The sequence below is a fragment of the Camelina sativa genome, chromosome 10 (genome assembly GCF_030686135.1).
Source record: "Camelina sativa cultivar CO46 ecotype springtype chromosome 10, ASM3068613v1".
Lineage (NCBI taxonomy): Eukaryota > Viridiplantae > Streptophyta > Magnoliopsida > Brassicales > Brassicaceae > Camelina > Camelina sativa.
This window is the reverse complement of record NC_141889.1, coordinates 14,594,224-14,619,063: the sequence shown is the minus strand read 5'-3', so window position 1 is coordinate 14,619,063 and position 24,840 is coordinate 14,594,224. Positions and strand designations below refer to the sequence as shown.

The 24,840-nt window shown below is 35.7% G+C and overlaps 3 protein-coding genes across 3 annotated transcripts; 2 read left to right on the top strand and 1 right to left on the bottom strand.

Moving 5' to 3' along the window:
* Window positions 1-889: 889 nt before the first annotated feature.
* LOC147936150 (uncharacterized) lies at window positions 890-1,823 on the bottom strand. Its single transcript, XM_087468608.1, has 2 exons — window positions 1,184-1,823; window positions 890-1,071 (listed from the first exon to the last, which is right to left on the bottom strand). Exons 1-2 carry the CDS (start codon window positions 1,821-1,823, stop codon window positions 890-892), a joined length of 822 nt encoding a protein of 273 aa, XP_087324734.1.
* Window positions 1,824-5,398: 3,575 nt separating this feature from the next.
* Window positions 5,399-8,028, top strand: LOC147936149 (uncharacterized). Its single transcript, XM_087468607.1, has 6 exons — window positions 5,399-6,434; window positions 6,603-6,771; window positions 6,849-6,975; window positions 7,055-7,357; window positions 7,462-7,659; window positions 7,780-8,028. The coding sequence occupies exons 1-6, from the start codon at window positions 5,399-5,401 to the stop codon at window positions 8,026-8,028; spliced, it is 2,082 nt and encodes a 693-aa protein (XP_087324733.1).
* A 3,416-nt stretch (window positions 8,029-11,444) lies between these two features.
* On the top strand, window positions 11,445-24,362 carry LOC104720419 (protein NO VEIN). The gene is made up of 13 exons (XM_087470135.1): window positions 11,445-12,307; window positions 12,397-12,734; window positions 12,956-13,514; window positions 13,615-13,728; window positions 15,648-15,813; window positions 16,080-17,758; window positions 18,097-18,306; window positions 18,511-20,751; window positions 21,042-21,154; window positions 21,647-22,043; window positions 22,127-22,441; window positions 22,694-22,951; window positions 23,238-24,362. The coding sequence occupies exons 1-13, from the start codon at window positions 11,525-11,527 to the stop codon at window positions 24,261-24,263; spliced, it is 8,199 nt and encodes a 2,732-aa protein (XP_087326261.1). The 5' UTR covers window positions 11,445-11,524; the 3' UTR covers window positions 24,264-24,362.
* The last annotated feature ends 478 nt before the right edge of the window (window positions 24,363-24,840 follow it).

The window sequence follows — 24,840 nt, the reverse complement described above, 5'->3', positions numbered from 1 at the left end:
TCGGAGTCATCTCCATCAATGTCCTGTTTCTCCTCTCAACTACTCCGTTTTGTTGGGGAGTGTAGGGTGTCGTAAGATGTCTTTTGATCCCGTTTGCATTACAAAAATCTTGGAAATCTCTTAAGGTAAACTCTCCACCTCTGTTTGTGCGTAGAGTTACAATCTTCTTGTCGCTTTCTCTCTCAACAAGAGCTCTAAAAGATTTAAACTTCTCAAAGGCTTCACTCTTCTCTTTGAGCAGAATTGTCCACATATATCTTGTGTAATCATCCACTATTACAAAGATATACTGATTTCTAGCAAGTGTGACTGGTGATATAGGTCCACAAAGATCTGCATGTAACAACTCTAAAGCTCGTGCAGACCTATATTGAGTTGCATTCGGAAAAACATGTCTCGTCTGCTTTCCTACCAAACATGATTCACACAACAATTTCTTACTAGTGATTTTAGGCATACCTCGTACCATCTCTTGTGTGGACATAAAGTTCATTGTCGTGAAGCTGATATGTCCAAGTCTCGCATGCCACCTCCATGAATCATCATCTATCCTTGAGTGTAAACATGTTGGTTTGCCTATCTTTAGGATGATCTTGTACAATCTATTTTGAGAACGAGCTACTTTAACCAACACACATTCATTAGGATCACGTAAAGTGAGATGATCAGCCCTCATTCTCACATCACAGCCGTATTATGTAGCTTGGCCTAAGCTAATAATATTGCTCTTCAATACCGAAATGTAATAAATGTCTGTTAGAAGTCTTTGTTCTCTGTTCTTTACTGCAAAGAGGATTGATCATTTTCCTCCAATGCTGACACAAGATCCATCACCAAATTTTACGGTTCCTTTGATGTTATCGTTTAACTCAGAAAAATATCCTTTCTCTCATGTCATATGGTTGCTTGCACCATTACCCAAATACCAGATTCCATCCTCTCTTTTGTTTATCTCGTACTTCTCTGGAATTACCTTCTCCTCATTTAAGTACACAATTTCATGCATGTATAGAGCTTTATCTGCTTCTTCTGTCTCGTTTTTGTTGAGTTCTTGTTCCTTTACGAACTTAACTGGACAAACAAACGCAAGCATATAATTTGAGATCTGTCCCTGATTTCTCACATCGGAAGCATATAATTTGAGATATGTCCTTTTGATCTCTATCTTGCGAGTTTCCTCAACCCCTTCCTCTGCCTCTGTTTCCTCTACCACGACCTCTGCCTATGCAGCGTCCTCTACCTCTCCCACTATCTCCGTCCGTATTTGAGAACAAGAGGTTTTGTTGAAATTCTTGTGCTGCTTGCCCGTTTATACGAGCCTCAAAAGCTTTAAATCTCCTAATTATGTCTTCAAAACTAGTTTTGTTAAGATCCAAGACTTGTTGAAGAGAAGAAATGAGGTGTATGTATTTGTTGGCGGGTAGGCTATTTTGAAAATTCTCCACCAACTTTGGTGCATCGAGAGGTTGACCTAGAGAGGCTGATGTCAAGGCTAGCTCCGATAACTTACCCGAGAAGGTATCAATAGTAATTGAGTCTTTCATCCTTAAGGACTCAAATTCAGACATTAGGGTTTGGAGGCGAGCTTCTTTGACTCGTTCTACGCCTTGATTTATTGATTTTATAGCTTCCCAAATATCCCGAGGTGAGTCTTGTTCACCAATTTGCAGAGTCAGATCTATGGATTGATATAGCAAAGCCGTTGCAACGTCGTTCTTCTCTTTAATATCCGTTTCGGGTTCAATTGTGATCCAAGCTTTATGAACTTTCAGTGTTGCCTTCATCTTCAATGTGCAGACGGTGTAATTGGTTGAATTCAACATCGGACATTGAACTGCGGAGGTTGACGTCGTCTTCTATGATGGTTTTGTCTCTGCCATGATTCGTATGAGCTCTCCTTACTCCAAGATTTGCTCTGATACCAAATAAAGAATCAAAGACACAAAACCTTAAAGCTCGAGCAAAGAATCTTCCTTTATTAATGTTTCGAAAATCTTCTCAAAACTAAACATAAGCTCTGTTTTTCCTTATGATCATACATCCTCCCTATGATCTATATTTATATGGTTCTAGACTTCCTTTTCTAAACATTCTAACTTCTTTTTTAGTTTAGGATTACAACTTTTCCTTTTCCTAACTAAATTCCTAATTCCTTTAAGGATATATATTCTAGAACATTCTAGAAGGTTATCCAACAGTATAGTTAATAAAAAATGTGTGCTTGTGGTCCATCTTTCTTCAAACATCAAAAATTAACTCAAACAACACAAATCAAGATCTTGCGAAGTTAATCCTTCTTCCTTAGACCCAAAAATTTACCGAAACAATATCAAATCACCTATAAAGTCATACACAAAAACATGTTTTAAGCTCATAAGAGATATAAAGTACAAAGAGAGATAAATAAGATATTTTCAAGATATTAAAAATCAAATATATTATATTTAATAATACTTAAATTTTAAACTTTTTAATAGAGTTGAAATTTTTATAAAATATTAAAAATTTACATGTAGTTTAAATATTTATAACATTTTAATTTTTAGTGTTAAATATTAATGATACTGAAACTTTTGATAGAATTTAAATATTTATAATATTTTAAACTTTCTATGCCACTACAAGAAAAAACTGTCATTGTGACATTAGTTTGAGACTAAATTTTTTTGTCACAAATTTGTGACCGTTTAGATACTTTATTGTGACAAAACTTTTCAGTCATAAATTCGTAATTATTTCGTCACAATATTATTACGAATTAAATCGTCACAAAAAAATTGTCTCTATTAGCGACTAAATAGTGTCGATATTATTAATTGTAACAAGTGTGACGGTTTTACTACAATCATGTAGTCACAAATAGGGACATTTATTTGAGACAAAATTATTTGTCACACATTTGTGACCTTTTAATATGGAGAATGTTCATTGTATTGTATTAAGGAAAATATAGATTAATAAGTAAAAAAAAATTATACTCTTTTAAAGTAGATAACTATTTTAACTTATAGTTAAACATTCATCTTAGGGTTGAAAAAAAAAAGCATTCATCTTAGGCTTGCTTCATGTCCATCCATCTCATGTTCACCTTTTTAATTCCTGAAAAGGCATGAATATAAATAAAAGAATGTTAATCTCATGTCTATTGTCCACCACTTAATGATTTTCTAAATATAAACAAAATACATAGTCAACATAATGTACCTTTGATATCAAAGAGTTAATAAGATCATGCATTTTTTTTACTTCGTCTTCTAGGTGATTGACTCGGCTTTTCAAAGAAATCACTTCTGATTCAATGGTTGTTGTTGTAGTGCTATTCTGATTATCTGTTCTTATTCTATAATCTTGCTTCCTCGCAGGTTTTCGAAAAATACTTGACGTATTATCTTCCTCTATGTCACTCTCGTCAACTATAAGGTGATCTAGTTATGTAATCTACAAGAAAAATAATATGTCAGCTGGATAGAGATAAAAATTGGTTCAAAAGTATTTAGCAATATTGTTGTAGGACAAACATCGTATGCACTTTCAAATCTTGTGGTGTATGTCTTCATTTCTGTTTCCTCTATACATTCACTTCTTTCAGGAATTAAAGAATCAAAACAAGAATCACTTGAATCCAACATTGGCGATTCATACACATAGTCTGGAAACCATATACGTATATCAGGAGGTTCTAAAAAAAAAAATTGATCAACATAAATTAGTACCAAATAAATTAAAATAAGAAAACTAGGTCTACAAGAGGATAAGTGAACAAGTATTTACCAGAAAGTGGTTCAAGACTATCATCTGGAATCTGCATAGAAGTACTAAAATAAAAGATGGTTTTAACAAATCAAAAACTCAAAATCTACAATAGTGAGATAGAGTACCTGGTTCATCTTGTTACCCTTCAGTAAAAACAGAGGTGAAATCTGTATGGAAACATTAACATTAATTAATTATTAGTTAGTCAAATTATTAAGAGACTCACCAGAAGAAAACGAGAAGCATGTTTAATTAATTATAAAATATAAAAACAGAGCACCGTAAGATGTTAAAAAAAAACAAAGCACCACCGAAAGCTTTGTAGCTACAATGAAAAAAACAAATTTGCGCAAATATTGTATAATTCTAAATTGCCAAACACCATGTTTCATAAGTGACTGAAACAAGGAACAAATCTACAAGAGTACTATAATCAAATAATAAATAATTGACATGAACAAGGAACAAATCATAGATGGAGAGGAAAATAACTCGATTTGTGTAGTAGAGAGATCGATTTGTGGTATAGAGAGATTCAGCAAACAGAGTAACGGAGGCTAGTTTGATTAGGGAGTTTTTTTTTTTTTTTTGTCGACAATTAGGGAGTTTATATAAGGAAAAATTTTAATTGAAAGGAAATTTAGGAAAAAATGGTAAAAGAATCTCAATAAATTATTTCTTTGCGGGAAACAAAAATATTAGGCCGCCAAAATTAGTTAGAAAATATTACAAAGAAAAATTATGAAAAAGTAAAATATTGAGATAAATGCAAAGAAAATTATTTCAATTGCTTTCTAACAATTTCTTTTTGATAACTATCCTTTTTGGATTCTAGTTAGATATAATTATACAAATTTTATTATTCTTTTACTATATTAGTGATACGAATAGGAAATCTTATCATGTGTGTTGAACATATATTGTGTATGGAGATAGAAAAAAAAATCAATTGAGTTTTAGAGATCGTATTCTTTGGGCAGAGGTAAACTTCTTTTCATACAATTTATCAATAATTTATTCTTTGGGTTCTTTCTAGATGTCGTATGTTGTAGAGGTTCTTTGTTATTTTTACTTTATGTATAATTAAGCCAGTTAAGGTTGTCTCATCTCTCTTTTGAATTCTATATTATACCGACCAGCTTTTATTTACACAAGTATATCTAGCTAGAGAGAGCTAAGTTCTTTATTATTCGCCCTGTAAAGATTGTATAGTTATTTTCTAAATAATTGATTTAATGTTCTATCGTATAAGTCTTGTCCAAGAGAGTACAAAGGTACATAATAAGTTTTGTTCTGACATATGTTTTTGAATATTTCAGGTCAAATATATAATGTCGTCAAATAACAATAGATATGTTACAAGAAGTTGGATGTATAAAAGAATTGACCCCAAAACAAATTTGCCGTCAGATGAATATTGTCAAGGATTGGAAAATTTTATGAGATTTGCAAAGAATCAACGTTTATTTTTGGAGAATGGCAAACTCTTTTGTCCATGTTACATCTGCAAGAATGGCAGATCTTTATGCCTAATTATTGGGTTTAGATTTCTTATGGGAAAAATTACGATTTCGTTGAAAATCATTTTGTTGAAGATGCTTTGGGATCTGCGTCTCAAACAGAGCCCGTGAATCCTTATGTGGCAATGGTTTCTGATGCATTTTGTTATACAGAATCTGGATTTGATCACAATATGGAAGAAGAGCCTAACCTTGAAGCAAAAAAGTTTTATGTTATTTTGGATGCTGCAAAACATCCAATTTATAATAGATGTAAAGAAGGTCTTTCGCAACTCTCTTTAGCAGCTAGACTTATGAAGTTGAAGACCGATTATAATCTACCCAATAATTGTATGGATGCGATTTGTGAGATGATGAAAGAATATTTGCCTGAAGGTAATAACGCAATGGAATCTTACTACGAATTAAAGAAGCTTATGCGGTCTTTGGGTTTGCCTTATCAAAAAATTGATGTTTGTCAAGATAATTGCATATTATTCTGGAAAGATGATGCAGACAAAGAGAATTGTCTATTCTGTAAGAAAGATAGATTCCATCCTACTCAAAAGCCTGGGCAAAAAAAAATCGCATATCGTCAGATGTTTTATTTGCCAATTTCTGACAGATTGAAGAGATTGTATCAATCCGAGGTTACTGCAAAAGATATGAGATGGCATGCTGAACATGCGATGAGTAGTAGAGAAATGTGTCATCCATCTGATGAAGAAGCCTGGAAACATTTTCAAGAAGTATTCCCTGACTTTGCATCCGAGCCAAGAAATGTGTACCTTGGGTTATGCACAGACGGTTTTAGTCCATTTGGCATGTCAGGACATAACTATTCATTATGGCCTGTGATCTTGACTCCGTATAATCTGCCACCAGAGGTATGTATGAAACAAGGATTAATGTTTTTAACAGTTTTGGTTCCTGGTCCTAATCATCCTAAGAGAAGTCTCGATATTTTTCTTCAACCGCTAATAGAGGAGGTAAAAGATTTGTGGTATAACGGCGTGAATGCATATGATATTTATACAAAGCAGAACTTTCTCTTACGAGCTGTACTTATGTGGACAATAAGTGACTTTCCTGCTTATGCTATGCTTTCTGGGTGGACTACTCATGGTCGGTTGGCATGTCCTTATTGTTTGGATAAGACGAATGCATTTCAGCTAAAGAATGGTAGGAAAACGAGTTGGTTTGATTGTCATCGCTGTTTTCTACCAATATATCACAGCTTTCGACAGAACAAAACAAATTTCAAGAAAGGTAGGATTGTAACTGATACTCCGCCTGAACTGCTTACAAGTGAAGAGCTCTTGAAAGAAGTTTAATGTTTTCCCAAAACAGTTGTGTGTGGAGGTTCTCAGTGTGCTGGCTTGCGAAGACCATCATCTCCTCGACCATCAAACTCAAATGCTGCAGCAATCATTGAACCAAATGAAGAAAGAGAACAAATTGCACCAGTGATACGTGATACTCGAGTGCTTCATCCGTCAAGAAGAAATGGAGCTAAATGGTTTTTTTTTTTTTTTTAAATATGTACTTATAGGTACAAATATGAATATGACTATTTTTTAATCACATGTGTTACAGGTTCAAAAGTAACACTGAAGTATCAACACATATTCGAAAGATCATTGAATCATGTTTTAACGGACCATGGTATAGCTGGTCAAAAGTGCCTGGTTTTTGCAAAGATTCGTGGTTTACAACATTTAAGGTTTGCTTTTGTTATTAAACATTTGAATAATACTTTCATCATTTCTTTAATTAATGTTTTGACATAATTTATATTCTAGACATACTTCGAGTGGGATGCCTCAATCGAGTATCTTGTTATAGCCAACTTTGATCAGGTTGCTGCTACTCGTCTTAAAGGAATGGTTAGCCTTGCAAAGTCCAATGCAGCAAAACCCAATGGAGAAAAACCTGATTGGATTCTCTCTGAACATTGGAACGTAATGTCAGATTATGGGAGGACACCAAAAGCCAAAGGTAAAAGTGAGAAAGCTCGTACTTCGCGACTATCTACTCGTGATGGTTTAGGTGTCCATCGACACAGAGCAGGTTCACGCAGTTATGTCAAAGTGCAAGATGATTTGGTAATGTTTATGTTTATTATTATTCCTATTTTTTCCACCAAAACTTCTCTATTTGTAATTGAAGATTTATATTATTTCTCACATTGACTATTTTTCCCTTATAGGTTGCCAACAACGAAGACTCTTCTTTCATTGCTGTAATGAAAAAAACACACCAGAAATCTGATGGAACATATGTTGATGAAAAAGCACGACTCATTGGAGAAAATTTTGATGAACATGTGGAAGAACTCTTGTCACAGAGAGAGTCTTCAAATGGTGAGGGTTTAACCCAAGAGGAGAAAAACGAAATTTATGTTAAGGTAAGAGTTCTAGATTAAATTATGCATAGCTACATATGTTTTGTTGAGTTATAAATTTACTACTCTTTTTTGTGTTTGAAAATACATATCATTGTTTATAAATGTGTGTTTTTTTAATAGATTGCTGGAATATCAAAACAAGGTCATGTATTTGGAATTGGGTCACTGCACAATGGAATTTCTATGTCTTTGGATGATCCATCTGTCCCACAACCTACCGAAGAAGAAGTGGGTACATTAACCCATCGACTTGAAGAACTTGAAAATGAATTGAAAAAGAGTCGTGATGGAAACTTACTCCTCGAGAAACGTCTCCAAGCACTAGAGGAAAACTATGTTTCCACAAGTTCCCCTGGAATTTCTATGTAATCGAGTTTGGTTTGGCTTTATTTCTAGTTGCTACTTAATTAAGTTTGGTTTGGTTTTATTTAGTTTATTCATAATACTATGGTTTTTATTTCTATTTTATATGATGTTATTTTATTTTTCATAAATTTGATTTGGATTAGCACGTTGTTGGATATTGGTGTCTTTATTTTAAAATATTATTTTAATTATTAATATATAAATTATGTATCATTGTAACAATAATTTAAAAAAAAAACAGGGGATGATGGTTTAGGTCATAATTACAACGATTTTGGCACAAATAGCTGGTGTTCATGAGTTAAAATTATCACGTAATAATAGTAACAAAATGCAACACTTTGTGACAGTTAGGTGAAGATGTTTAGTCGTCATTTGTAACATTTTGAAACTACGGTTTTGTTATAATGAGTGACTTATTTAAAACGGTTATGCTGGTCACAACATATGATGGTTTTGAGACGAAGTTTTAGTTGATATTTTTGACTAATTAGCAACGATTTTTTTGTAATCATCAGAGACGGTTTGAGACTAAAGTTTTGTCATAATGAATGACAGTTTTGATACATGTTCTTAGTTAGTAACCGTGACAGAAAAGTGACATTTAACAGGTCACTAAGTGTGACGTTTTGAGACTACAACTGCATCGTAAATACTGACTAACTTGATACGTGATTTCGGTCATGAAATAAAACGTATTTGGGACGATAATTTTAGTAAGAAATTGTGACATTTTAGATACGTTTACAAATCGTTACATTTGGTGACGAAATAGATACGTATGATTTAGTCGCAACTTTTGTGACGTTTTAGTGACTAAAACAAATTTGTGACCAGCGTATTGTAACCATTCACCAATCGTCACATATTCGTAACAATATTTTTATTGTGACGAAAAAATAATTATTGTGACAGAATATTACGTGAAAATGGACTCACTATCTTGTAGTGATGGGGGTATTTATAATAGTTTTAAACATTCTATAGATTATAAATATTTATAATATTTTTGAACCTCTTAAAAATTTCAAATTGTAATATTTATAAAATTTTAAATTTTTGAATTTGGACGCTTGTTAAATTAAGCTTCCTGCTTATTCGTAGCTGGAAGCATTTTAATCTTATTTATAATGCTTCTCAGCCATTGTCTAAAAATTTCACAGGCGATGTAGGACGTTGTACATACATTTATAGTTATAAGTGTTTTAAGATAGAAATTTTACATAATTTCAAAAATATTAAATATTTAGATCTCTGATTTCGATTGGTCATTTAAAATATCTGAATATACAAAATTCTAGAAATTTTTAAAAATGTTAATTAGTGAGATGTCAAACTCTATTGGATGTTTTAAATCCTATGTGGACAACTTTATGAGCTTATAGCCCATACTTTTATTTAGTGTAGTGATAACTCTCTAATGCATATGTTTTAGACACCCTTTTTCATCTATGTTTTGCATTATATATACCTTAACCTTACATTTTTAGGTCCTTAACCTTAGGAATTTGCATTTAGACCATTTAGGGTGCTGCATTGTTGCATTTGTGCATTTTGGACAAAACAGGTGCTTTGGAGCCTTATAATGGGGAAGAATGAGGTAAAACCCGAACATGTACCTGAAGGAGTGATCACGCGAGATGAACAGTCCGAACATCAACCCGATCAAAGAGGATCTGAGCGTAGGAATAACAATTCAAAGCCCTACCCGAGGATCTATCTGACTCGAATCTCGTACACAGCCTCGAGCAGACCTTCGGGCAGAACCGAGCAGCTAGGTCAAAGGGTTTTCCATATATAAACCCCTTGTCTTTTTCTCGACCTAGCACGCCGCAGACATTCACGAACCAGAGAGCGAGTGCTTCTAAGGGAGAGAGAGAGAGCGATTTACACATTTTCTTGCTTTGTTAGGATTCGATTTTTTTTTTCATTACCCTTTTCAGTTTCGATTATGTACTCTATCACTTTTATCTTATTTTCAATTCAATGCAACTTTCGTTCGTTTGTGTTTTTATGCTTTTCACCATGAGATCTGAGTAGTGAATCGAGGTTTCTAAGGATGGGATACGCGATTATGTGTTCTTGATCGATTAGGATGTCGTAGCTTGAATACAATTTGGATTGAAAACCCTTTGTACTACAACTGCATAGAGAATTGATACCCTGGGTGAAAATCATGTTATCGTATAGATTATATAGTATTTTAAACTTTTTAAATTTTACATATTCGTAATATTTTAAAATTGTATTAAGTTTATAGATATTAATTATAATATTTAAATAAATGTGAATCGGAGTTCTTTTTAAATTAAGAATCAAAGCCCACAGGTTTTGGATAACAAAATAGAAATCAAATTGAGAGATAGCATATCTTCCATACACAATAGAAGGTGTGGTTAAATATATCATAGTTTTTGTTTCCATTTTCGATTTTGTTGTATATTTTTTTACCAATAAATATTATAGTGACTCAACTTTAGCAACCTAACAAAAGCCAGACCACAACAACGAGCCACTAGAACATCCTCCACTTCATCGCCTGGATTCCACGATCACACTTTGCCTTTACGTGCACCACAACACATATGAGATGCATGATTATTTTATAAACACTCAGTGAGGCAATTCTCTCATCTATTGGGCTATGCACACTAGCAATTGAGATAGCTCTAACCAACAGACAACAATCACAAACAAACTACGACAACTGCATCGACCGACAAAAAAACAAATAATTTTTTTAATACGAGAAAACCCTCTCATCAAATGAATGATGGAGATTTGGGGGGGTGGTATTAGTTTGAGATTTATGATTATTTTTGAAGAGTTCAACAAAATCATTAAAATTGAATAAGTGAAAGATTGTTAAAGATTGCTAGAGAGTTTTGTTAATTAGTTTTCTAAAATCTTGTAAAGTTCTCCAAACAATACATGTATTTTTATGATATTTTCAATAATTTTATTTTGTAAAGAAAGTGTCTAAAATCATGAATCAATAACATAATAATTGAACTCATTAACAATCCTAGATTCTTTTGTTTTAATTGAATAACACAAAACTTTTAATGACTTTATAGAAGTCTGAATCCAATAACCTAGATTTGTTAAGATTTTAAATGACTTTTTACAAATCACAAACTAATAACACTAAACTTTAACACAGTTTAACAAAATCTTTATCTAATAACAACATATTCTACGTAACATTTAAAATTTTTAAAACTCTATTCAAATCTTAAACCAATAACCCCATCGGTATTAGTAATACCAAATACAATAACGATATCAGCAGTACCTCTCTCAGAATCACGGAACCCGGATTCCGGTTTGCAAAATCGGAACCAAAACCGGACAAGCGTGTCCCTAAACCCTAACCCTCCGAAGCTAGCAGAGAGACACAGACTCACTCTCATCGTGTATATAAAACAGAGAGGAGACGCTCTTAAACCCTTTCTTCTCCAACTACACCGTTTTTTTAATTTTTCCCCTCAGCCGACGAATGCAAGGGAACCGCGACGGTTCGTGGTCTCTAAACGCCTCCACGAACAACACTGGAAGCGGCAGAGGCAACGGAAACATCATCAACACCGTTCCCGGTGGAGGAGGATACCTTCCTCAGGCGAATCCCGTGTTTCCCAATTTCAATCAACAACCTATTAGATACCCTCTCCCTCAGTTTCCGGCGAATTTTTACCGCCCTAGTTTCCCAGACTTCTCCCTCGGAAACCCTAATTTCCAACCCCAGCCGAATCTTAGCTTCCATCCTCCACAACAAATCCCTCACCAGTTTGGGGCTAACGCTAATGTTTTCCTTCAGAACCATAGCCAGAACAGCTTCTCTTTCCCTCTTCAATCATCTCTGCCTATTAACAACGATATCAGTACCTCCTCTCAGAATCATGGAACTTTCGAAAGCTCTTCCTTTAAACGAAGACGGCAAGAGGAGGTTGTTGTACAGGGGACTGATGTTGTCCCCCCGAATTCTGATTTTGCTATTGGTGAGAGTGCTAATTCCTTTAGTGTGACTCTACCGATCTCTACTAGTCATAATGTAACTTTGGATAAGTCATCGGCAAAACCGAAGCGCAAAGTTGAAGTTATGCGGATTGATAAGGCGGTAAACAAGACGCGTAAAGCAGTGGCTGCTGCTGGAGAGAGTGTTTCTTCGACTAGAGTGTCCAGAGCGGTTCTTGAAGAACTTCAGGCTGATTCTTGGCGTTCCTTGGGTGTTCAAATGCAAGATGTTCCTTCTCTACGTCAACTTATGGCCATTGAAGGCAAGGTAAGATCGGAAACTTTCTCTCTATTGATATCTGGACTATGTCTATCTTCTTCTGCAGAGCGAAAAAGATTTTGATGTATCTCTTGTAGATCAATGCATTTATTCACTGCTTCGTTGGGGCTAGAAGAATCGTGACCCTGTATGATTTGGAAGTGGCAATTTGCCGGAACGAGTTTGTTGATTCTTTCGATGATTTGGAATTGGGACCTTTGCTGCAGCATCCACTAGTCTTGCTCTATTTTCCATCCATATCCAGTTCTACTGGCCCAGTTCAGATCACTAGTGAGGAGATAATAACATTTCTTGATAGCTATCTGCACACTTATATGACAGAAGATGTTAAGCTCGATGAATTTCTCAATTTTGTTGCAAGCCAAAAGTCAGTTACAAGCAAGGAAAAGCTTGGTGTGCGTATTCAGAGCTTGCGGTATGATTTTTCTCTGGATTCTAAACTTGCTTATGAGTTAACTTATTTTAGTAGTACAGTAAGCTTGGTTTTAAAAACATGATCGAGATGTCATTCTTAGAATTATTTTTTTTTGGTTTTTCAAATGTTGGATCATGTTTTATAAGAGATTACTAGATTAGGTTCTCAGCTTGTTCTTAGTATGAACTGTATTAGCCTGATTATATGTACATCTTTTGTAGGATGTATGTATCGTTCATTCTAGACGCGAAGAGACAAGAAGGTGAAACATTGAAAGTCTTACTGACTGAGCTGCATCAAAAGTATCACATCCCCTCATCAAAGAAACAACGGCAAGATAAACCCTTAACTGTCTCTGAGCGTGCTGACTCATTTGCTTTACATCATAAGGATTACTGTGGCAAGCATACAAGATTTGATTCATCAAGCTCAGATGATAATGATAATGTATATGAGGTTGCGAATCTTAATAGTTCTGACCATATCAATAGTTGTCCATATCCATCTGTTGCGGAAGAGATGAAGCGGCTTGGGGGCTCCAATAAGAAAAGGAAGGGTGAAAAACGTAATCACGAAAAATCTGATTCGTCCAAACTGCTTAGAAAATCCCCCTCTAAGTCACAAGGACGCGCAAAACAAGAGATACCTAAATTGGCTGATGATTCTGATGCTAAGAAGGTTCTCAGTATCGATGAGGCTGATTTCACACTTTCTGAAGGAGATTTAAGGTTGTTTATTTCAACTTGGAAGGACACATGTAAAGAGCTAAGCATTTCAACCGTAAGTTCATATAGAGATTGGATGACTTTTTGATTCATATATCAAATAAACCGTAGGTTCATGTTCGTTTATTTTCTAATAGTCTCTTTTATTACTGTAGTTTGTCGAGAAGATGTTGTCTTTTTACAACTTGGGGGGCTCTGAAGGACGAGCTCAGATTAAAAGAGCTAAAGCGATGTCATCATTTCCGTTTGTTGGATTACTAAATGTCGCTGTGAGTGGTCATATTACTTTTGTTAGTTTTTTGCGTTTTTCTTTTTTCCTTTCATTGAATTTAATTGAAGAATTTTAGTAAAAATCTCGTTTAGTGCCTCCTAATCTGACGTCCTCATCCAAGGATGTATTTTTTTTTCTCTGCAAAATAGCTGTTTTATCCTATCTCCCAATTTGGATTAGAACAGACGGATGTTTGGCTACTACATTTAAGATTTTTTTTTTCATCCATCAAATATTTATTAAAGAAAAAGCTGTTGTTTTCCGTCACTTTGAAGATGGAAAATGATGTGGTTATTGTGTCTAGGTCTGTGTGAACTACTCATATCTTTCATAGTGAAGGATGCGAGATTATTTCACGTTTGCAATTCCGATTTACATTCAAACTCATTTTTTACTCCACTCCTCAGTTTTACTTTTTTTACTTTACCCTTTTTGTTTTTCCCTCTTTCGTTTGCTTTTTTTCCAGTTGAACAGATATATGATAGTTTCACTGTGTAACACAGGCTCACTATTTTCTGTTATATCTCCTTTTCAAATTCTGGAAGTATTGCTGGATCTAAAAGCTAGACGATTTCCGCTCATACATCTACAGTTACTTGGTTTAATGTTGGTTTTTCTCTTGTTGTTTTTCTGTTCTTTCTCGTACTCTTTTTTTTTTGTTTCTGTGTAGTTCAAGCCTCCCTGCTCCTGAACTAAGTCTTAGCACCCAGTTGCAAAGTCTTGGAGTTGAGTTCAGCAAATGTATAAACTTCCTCTAGTTCAGCTTTGCTCTTTGATAAATCACAATGTCACTGAGGCAGGCTGAATAAGGGTAAAAAATACTACACACTGTGGATCATTCAAAACTTTACCTCCTTGTCACCTCCAGCCCCTACTTCATCTCTTTGTTTCCCTATTAAATAAACTAATGAAAATCTTCCAACATCTCATGTTACTATTATGAAATTTCGTTGCTATTCCTTTTTACACCTGAAATTTAACATAGAGTTTGTAGCATCTCATAAAAAATTTACCTGGTTTCGTGCCTTGTGCAAAAAGCATCTTATTCAATGTTCGAGAAGTGTCTGCATTGTCTTTCTTTAATTGTCTTTGTTTATTCTTGACAATCAGACGAAAATAAAACCGCAACATTGCAAGCGTCCTTTAGGTCCAGTGGGAAAGCTGTTTCAAGCAATTGTATCTCTTTTTTCTTTGCAATTAATTTATTTCATTTACTTTTGCTGAAGGAAAAGTTGCAGATGTTTGCCGTAATTGAGTAGTAACTTCATTTTACCCCCTTGTTAAGAAGTTTTTCTACGGATTTTGTTTACTTCATTATGAATTTGTTTTGTTCAGCTAAAAATAAAGAAAAATGTGTAGGATATAGATTAGAAAATTGAAATGTGTCACATATTGTTTGGCAAAAGAGTTCAAATGTTTTGTGTAGATCGACTTTTATCTCTCTCTGTTATGGGCTTCATTTAAGTTACTTTTGGAACAGTATAGATGTTTTTTTCTGGGTTGACTTTACCTTTCTCTGTCAAATCAAGATCATCAGTTTCTATTTACTACATATGACTATGCTTTCCTCTCACTGAAATACGGTAGAATGAGCATCTTTAGTGATACCAATTTGCTTTATTAAATGAAATATGCAGAGTGCTGTTTTGTGTTGTGAAAATACTATCTGTTAAATTGAAAGCTAACTTGCCCTGGAAGCATTTCATATTATGTTTAATTGTAATAATTAATGTATGGACAAAACATATATTTTCCGACACATCTAGTATGACATAGATGTTAAAGCAGGATATCTTCAGTTCTACTGATATTTTCTCATTTGCTTGCATGCATTGGTTCTAATTTTTTTAAAGATGAGCTTCCTATACCCATTGTCTCTTATTTTTGCTTCATTTTTTTCTTATGCTACATTGGCAGGTAACTTCATTACGACGTGGAATGTGGGATAGCATAGATGATAATTTGCAAATGACTAGCTTAAGTGACACGACTAATACAGGCTCAGGAAATCAAGTTGGTGAAATTAACCCAAGTGAAAACCGTGAGTTAAGCAAAACTCAGCATGTTATGCCTCCTAAATACAGTGAGTATTTTTTTATTCTCTATCTTCATTTGCGCTCTCTGCATGTTTAATTTCGGTTATTTGTTGCCAAGTACTTTTTCAAATTATGGTCAAGCTACACTGTAGCATCATGATAGTACCTTAGTTATCCAAGTTATACGATTAAGGAACTATAATAGAATGGGAAATGTTTTCTTGAGATGCATTATCTAATAAGGTTCTGTGGTAGTCTTTTGGGGCTAGTCAATTCTCTTACACTTTGCAATCTGATCAATTTTATCTATTAGGTAACACTGTTGAGGAAATTATCAGAAGACTTTCCTTGTATTTTGAGCATGATCTTTCTGGAGAGAAGCACATTGGTATCTTTAGGAAGCTACAGAGTTGCGAGGTTTTGTTGGTAGAGCAATTTCAAGTGCATAATTTTGAGTCTCTTGGTTGGGGTGGGTTTTTCACTTTCTTGGAAAAACATATGTTACTACTACCAACACAACTTCAAAGGTTTCTATCTAGAGAATTACGGGAAGAGTTTCCTCTGGAGGCCCACGTGAATGAGAATCTGTTGACCCTTTTGCTTTCACAAGCTTCTGAATTTTCAGGTGATAATGTAATATCTAGAGAAATGGTAGCTCGACTGCTTGCAGAACAGTTTCCATCAATCAATTTTAAGGTTGTAGGAAGAGATTCAGAGGAAAATTTCACTGAAATCATTGCTAAGAAGAAGTCTTATTCTAAATGTGTCCTCTTTTCTGCAACATTGTTTGGAGCTGAAAACTCTTTGACCAGTAAGCATCTGGAAGAATCTCTGACAGTGGGAAATGATACTGAAGCAAGAAGCAGCATTCTTAATGCTGTTGCTTCCAAAGAGGTTTTAGATGTTTTGCTTAGAGTTCCATTGTTGTCAGACTTGAATTCATGGTGTCACTGGGATCTTAGGTATGCCCCACAGTTTGGTCCTCTTATGGGCTTTTTAAATGAGATTAATTCAAAAGATCTGTTGTGTCTAGCGACAAGGGATGGTAAGATCATTAGAACAGATCCTTCTGCAACAGCAGATTCGTTCTTAGAGGCTGCTCTTCGAGGATCTGCTTACCATACGGCTGCACAGTTGTTGTCGTTGATATCATTAAATGGACGAACACATCTACCATTTTCCCTTTTAAAATGCTACGCAAAACGTGCATTTGAAGTTTCTTTTGATAACCATTCCGAGGAGGTGGAGCTAAATGATAGGAATTCTGTTGTGCACATGCATGTGCCAGTGAAGCCGAGTACTTCTTTGGACAAAATGATAGTAGAACAGAGAACTAAAGTGGCTAAAAGTAACTATGCTGCCTCTAAGTTTCTTCTTGATTGTCTGGGGTATCTACCTGGTGAATTTCGCAGTCTAGTTGTTGATGTCTTGCTTTCGGGACTACGTTCTGTTGTTAAAGATGCTCCTACAAGTGTTTTGTCTGCATGCGAACACACAGAGCAGCGCATTATGCTTCATGATGTCGGGTTGCTGCTAGGCATTGTTGAGTGGATTAGTGATTACCATAAGTTTTCCTCATCATTTTTACCGAACTCAGCTGTAGTGGAGAATGCTTTGTCCAACTTAGATTCTGGCGCAGGTTTTGTGCAAACAGAATTGGATGACCTAATTCAGACCGAACAACGATGCATGATCGTATCAGAGAAGTCGTGCGAATACAAAAATGAACCTCATGAATCTTGTCACACTGTTGGTGATGCTGGTACTTTATGTGATTCTGTTGGGGAGGCTTTCACCCAGACTGCACCCGAGTTTCATGATAATCCAGTCTCTGTTATTGATTCAATCAGACAGGATGAATTTGGGCTGGACTCAACTTCTTCTGGTACTGAGATGAATATGCTGCAGAAACAACATGCTCGGTTAGGAAGAGCACTTCAGTGTTTGTCCCAGGAATTGTATTCTCAAGATTCACACTTCATTCTTGAACTCGTGAGAACTCTTACCTTCTTTCTTTCTTTCTCTTTTTTTATAATCTTCTTGCAAGCATTATAATTAGGTTCACTGGGGCAATCTTATGCATATGTCTGTTCCTATGACCGAGTTCTACTCTGTCCAAGATGATTGGCTATTCGGTAATAACTTTATGCTGTCAACTGGTAGATGAATCCGTTATCATTTATTCTTATAATGGGGAGGGTTAAAGTATTCAAATGTTTGTTATACCTGTTTGACATCGTAGGTCTCTTTATCACTATTCCTGTAGACAGGAGATATTTAATGGACATTCCATTTGTGATCCTCTTACACTCTCGCTATTGTTGCTTCAGGTTCAAAATGCTGATGACAATAAGTACCCTGAACACGTGGAACCCACACTCACATTCATTCTTCAAAAGACCGGGATTGTTGTTTTAAACAATGAGTGTGGCTTCATGCCTGAGAATATTCGGGCCCTGTGTGATGTTGGTCGATCCACAAAGAAAGGATCTGGTGGATACATAGGGAAGAAAGGAATTGGCTTCAAGTCAGTGTTTCGGGTATGTACAATCCAAGCTTATACTAAGTTTACGATTATAGTATGCTAAGCTAAGAAATGGCCTTGGAATTTCTATTCCAAAACATGTCTTCAAAGACATGCCAGCTTGAAAGGCATATGTATAATAGCTAAGTGATGCACGAATCGTAGCAAATTCTTTCTCAGATAAATCCTTCTAACGCTTTTGCTTGGGCCCACTTTCCAGGTTTCTGATGCTCCTGAGATCCACTCAAATGGTTTCCATTTCAAGTTTGATAAAAGTGAGGGTCAGATTGGATATATTTTACCGACTGTTGTACCTCCTCATGATATGGAATCGCTTATCAGCATGTTATCTGGCCGTGCTTTACACCTAAAGGATGCAGGATGGAACACTTGCATTACACTTCCTTTCAGAGCCATTGATTCTGAAAGAACGACAGTGAATCACATTGAACCTATGTTTTCAGACCTTCATCCGTCATTACTACTCTTCCTACATCGCCTCCAGTGCATAGTATACAGAAACATGCTTGACGATTCTCTCTTGGTCATGAGGAAAGAGGTTGTGAGCAAGAATATCATAAAGATTTCATGTGGAGAAAATAGTATGACCTGGTTTGTGGCATCAGAGAAATTAAAGGCTTCCAATCTTCGTGATGGCGTTCAGACAACAGAGATTTCTATAGGATTCACTCTTGACATGATGGAAGATGGAACTTACAGATCATGTATGATTCAAGAACCCGTTTTTGCTTTTCTTCCTCTAAGAACTTATGGTTTGAAATTTATAATACAAGGGGATTTCATTCTTACATCATCAAGGGAGGATGTTGATGAGGATAGCCCTTGGAACCAGTGGCTTTTGTCAGAATTTCCGGGTTTGTTTGTGGATGCTTTGAGGTCCTTCTGCAGTCTTCCTTCTTTCGCCCAGAATCTGGGTAAAGCTGTGTCCTCATACATGCAGCTCGTACCTCTAGTCGGCGAGGTGCATGGATTCTTTTCTTCTCTTCCTCGTTCTATTATATCTAGATTGAGAACAACAAATTGCTTGCTGCTTGAGGGAGACGGTGAAGAATGGGTTCCTCCTTGCAAGGTTCTAAGAAACTGGAATGAAAAGATAAGGGTTCTTCTTAAGGATGGATTGCTTCAGGAGCATCTTGCTTTGGGATTTTTGGACAAAGATATAGTTTTGTCAGATTCTCTGTCAAGGTCACTGGGCATTGAAGACTACGGGCCGAAGACTTTGGTGCAGATTCTTTCTTCATTGAGTCACAAGAAAGGTTGTCTGCAGTCAATGGGATTTGCATGGTTATCGTCTATAATTACTGAACTTTACATACTATTCCGTTCTTCTGGGCATGGTAATGTAGAGTTTGGTATAGATAAGACTCTTATAGATGACCTTCACAAGATCCCTTTTATTCCCCTGTCAAATGGTAAGTTCACCGCTTTAGATGAAGGTGCAGTATGGTTGCACCATGACACCTCTGGGTTAGATCTTGGTGATGTATTTGAAGCATTTCCTATGCTATATGGAAATCTCCGAACCATTGATCATTCCCTTCTTTTGGCGTCTTCTGTTGATGAAAAATCCTGTGTAGATGACCTCACAAACATGCTTTGTGCAATTGGCGTTCAAAAGCTGTCAGCACATGAAATCATCAAAGTTCAGATATTACCAGCCTTTGAGGCGAGGATTAGAGGTACAGAGGAGGGTGTGATGGTTGATTACTTATGCTTTGTGATGACACATCTACGATCTGGCTGTCATATTTGTCATAATGAGAGGAACTACATTATTTCTGAGTTAAGAAGCAAAGCTCTGATATTGTCAAATTATGGGTTGAAACAGCTAGGTGAGGGGTCAATTCATTTCGGTGAAGAATTTGGAAACCAAGTCAACATGAAGAAGCTTACCAAAAACTTGGATATATTGTGGCCTGTGGTTGATGGTACCTACTTGAAACATCCAGCATCAAAATTTTATGCATGCGGATTGAAGGAGTGGCGGGATTTTTTTCAAGAGATTGGAATAGCTGATTTTGTTCAAGTGGTGCAAGTTGAAAAGAGCATTGCTGAATTCTATTCTGTTTCACGTTTTGAAAAGTATGATATCAACTTGTTATCTCCCGAGTTAGTTGTCAAAGATTGGGAATCCCCGGAACTAGTTGATCTCTTGTCTCTCTTGAACAAAAGTAATGGCCGCAAAGGTTGCAAGTATCTTTTGGAAGTCCTTAATAGACTGTGGGATGATTGTTACCATGATAAAGCAACTGTTAACTATTATTCGGGTACGCATGGTGTCATCAGATCATCAGAATCTTCATTTATGAGGGTAATTTGTGATTCTCAGTGGATAGTTTCAAGCATGGACAACAAATTGCATCTTGCAAAAAACCTTTATCATGATTGTGATGATGTGAAGTCAATACTTGGCTTGAACGCTCCCTATGCAGTTCCTAAGGTTGGTTTGGTTTTGTCTTATTTGGTATTATAACTATTAGGTCGAATATACGCAGTGAATAAATTGATTTTTGAGTATTTATCTATGGACTTATAATATTACATGGATGGTCTTGAAATTTGATTAGAGGTTTGGGTTCTTTGTGGGACGGGGTGTTGTTTTGATATCTTAAATTTTGCTTGGTATGATTACTAGTTCACTACCATATGGACCTCCTACAGTCTCTTACTGAGCGGAGGAGTTTTCTTACCTATATATTTAACCTGTATATTTGGGCTACTGTGGAACAGGTTACAAGTGTGAAGTTACTCAGTGATATTGGTTTTAAGACCAAAGTTTGCCTCAATGATGCTCTGGAAATCCTAGAAACCTGGGTACACTGTGGAGACTCTTTTAAATCAAGGTAGCAATTTCAACATGTTCTTTCTTTTTAAAACAGTGACTCCCATCTTTTCTAGATGAGTGTTGTGATTTAAGTTACATTCATTTTTACCTGTTTTCTTTCCACTTTATTACGAATAAGGAAGTTCTTAAACACAGTTCACTATTCTGCATTGGTTGATTTACGGCTGATAAATGATTTTCTGCTGGAGATTTGTTTCTTTTTAGCTCTAAAATATCAGGTCTAATGACATGAGAACTGAGTTCTAAACGTTTTTCAAGTGCCTTTTATGTGTACATATGAACAGAGTTCATGGGATTCAGATAAATTTTCCATGTAATTTATTTTGCAATTAGTTGTTATTCTTTTTATATAGTTACAACATGCTTCTTCTAGTCAAGTGTTTGTTTTTCCAACCCCTTGTTGTGACTCCAAAACCCCTGATGATGATACGAGACAGTCCTTTCCTGATGTTCTTTCTAACAGCATACAACGTTGTCTTTAATTTTGCAGCATCTCTCAGATTACCAGGTTTTACAAATATTTGTGGAATGAAATGGCTGATTCAAAGGAGAAAATATCTGAAAAACTTCATACTCTCCCGTCTGTATTTGTACCACATGAAATTGGAAGTAGGCAGAATGATCTGATATCTGGAATATTCTTGCCACTTGGCGATGTTTACTGGAATGATTCTGCTGGCGTTTTAAATGAGATAAAAGAGATCAGTTCGCAGATCAGCAGTGTTGTGGAATCATTGCGTAGGAAAACGTTGTGCACTATCTATCCAGGTCTCCATGACTTTTTTGTGAATGGGTGTGGAGTACCTGAGACGCCTCCTTTTCAAGAATACCTTAAAATTCTAGGGCAGTTCGCACATTATGTGTCACCCTCATGTGCTGCCAAGGCTGTAAGTTATTTACTGATTCATCTCGTCCTGTTTATCTTCAATCTATGCTCTTCTTTGCTAAAGTTTTAAGTTCATGCCTATAGGTCTTCAAAATTTTCCTGAAGTGGAGTGATGACTTGAATTCTGGCAAATCTTCCGAAGATGTTGTTCATTTTAAAGAGAGACTTTCAGAACTCGAGTACACTGTACTTCCTACTGAAAATGATAAGTGGGTTTCCTTGCACTCCTCGTTTGGTCTCGTATGTTGGTGCGATGATGAGAAGTTAAAGAAGAGATTTAAAAAGAAGGATAACATTGAGTTTATTAACTTTGGGGAAAATGATGTTGAAGAGCAAGAGGTGCTTCAAACAAAAGTGTCTGGACTCATGCACAGCTTGGGCATTCCAAGTATTTCTGAGGTAAACTTATCTTCTCCTTCACAAATATATATTGAAAAATGCAAGCCACTTAGTTGTACATGTAAGGGCTTCCTAGGGACATTAGATTTGCTCTGAAATACAAGAGTAAGCCTTTCTTATTGTGTTGATGCACTTACTCCAAAAATATCATCTTGTAGCTTATATACCAGGGAAGAACTGATATATGTGTCTCCGTTTCTACTATGTAACCTTAATTCCAATTCACTCTTGTGGTGTTTATGTATTTTTCAGGTGGTAAAACGTGAAGCTAAATATGAAGGTTCGCAAGATAATACTGTAACAGTGTCACTTGTAAACTGGGCTCTGCCTTATGCCCAGCGATATATCTATACTGTTCATCATGTGAAGTATATCCAGACAAAAAAGGCAGTCCATAGTCAACTCAAGCGTCTACAAATCTTTGTTGCTGATAAGTTATGCTATAGGAATGTCATACCGCAATATGGCATTAGCTCTAAAAAGGAGTTCAAATGCAGCTCTCTTCTACATGTACGTCTTCTTTCGTTTTTCTTTTTTGCGTTATTTACACAAAATATTGCGGGATTTTAGGGGCTATTTCAAACTCCTCTCTGCTGATATGCAAAGTATCCTTTGATATGACCGGAACTATGGTTTTGTAATACGTCAGTTGTTTATTCCCAATCTGGAAAATTAGCATGTGCTTTTTTTTGAAGTTTTACTATGCAAGTTCATTCTTATATGTTAATCCGATGCAGATTTTTATAGTGCAGCTTTTTTACTGTTATAATATTATGCTGGTTCTTGTTGTCTTCAGGATAAAGCTCTGTACACAACACCATGTCTGGATTCCCATTCCTTGTTCATGGAACTGTCTCGTTTGCTTTTCAACGGAGTTCCTGATCTGCATCTGGCAAATTTCCTTCACTTGATAAAAACAATGGCAGAATCTGGTTTGAGCGAGGAGCAAATGGAATCTTTCATTCTGAACAGTCAGAAAGTTCATCAGATTCCTGACGATGAGAAGATCTGGTCCCTTAAGTCTGTTGTTAAAGCGAAGAAGAAAGCTGGAATAAGCTTGAGCTGGTTACCTTCAAGTTCCAAACCAGGACATGGTTCTAGCAAGGCCCACGTTGATGATTCTAAACAAGAGCTGGCCTCTGGTATGCATAGCAGCGGTGAAAAGGATGAAACAGAGGCTCCTGACGAAAAAATACCGACTGAGATGACTGATACCAACTTGGTTTCTGGATATGATAATTATGCAGGCACAAGTTCACGAACTAGTGAGCCAAACCCATTGCATTCAATGCATATGATTAGTGGCTCAACCCCAGGGAATCAAGCTGCTACTAACTTCAATCCAAATCTTCCTCATGAATGGAACAATTCCTTCTCGGTTAACTTCAGCGAAAGAGATCAGCTTCACACCGGCACACCCTGGGCTGCACAAGCGCAACAGACCGGTAGAAAAGGTGAAGAAATAGCGTACAGATACTTTGTTGCAAAATATGGCAATGAGGCTCTGGTTAGATGGGTTAACGACCAGAGTGAAACCGGTTTACCTTACGACCTACTGATCGAAAGCCGAGGTGGTAAGAAAGAGTACGTGGAGGTGAAAGCAACGGTGTCGACGCGGAAAGACTATTTCAACTTGACAGTGAGAGAATGGCAATTTGCAAATGAGAAAGGGGATGGTTACATAATTGCTCATGTTTTGTTAGGCAACAGTAATGCAATCCTCACACAGCATAGAAACCCGGTCAAGTTATGCCAAGAAGGTCATCTCCGGTTATTGATTCTCATGCCAAACCAGCGAAACGAGGTCAACGTTTCATTTTAAAAACCCAGTCAATCGCTCTCTCTTGTTAATTAGATTAGATTCTTGGCATTGTACAATATTATACTTTTTAATTATTTTTAATTTAAATTCTTTCAGACAGAGATGGGTAATTTAGCAGAATCAAACCAAACCAAACTAGATGTTCTTCACCAAAGTTGTTGGCAAAACAAAAAAAAAATAGTCCTTGCCGTAACCAAATGGAGTAATGGACTTAGCTCAATTTAAAAGCGAAGTAAACCCGATTTGTTCATTAACTATCAATTAAATGAGGAAGATAATTAATTTTTTAAGTAATCTAGTATTGATTACCTTGTTCCAAAAATGGCTTCACCTAACTACTATTATTCTCTAACTATTACCTTGTTCCAAAAAAATCAGTCACCCAATTATACTCCGCCTAATTTTACATATCCTTCTTAAATAATATTACAAATATATAACAATTTTTTTTGTTATTTAGACATTGAGATCGAGAGTTTGTGATGTTTTACCATAAGTTATGTTAAAAATTTAATCAGAATCATAAATCTTAAAAATATGTTTTCATGTGTTTACCATAATTTTGAATTCAAGACTA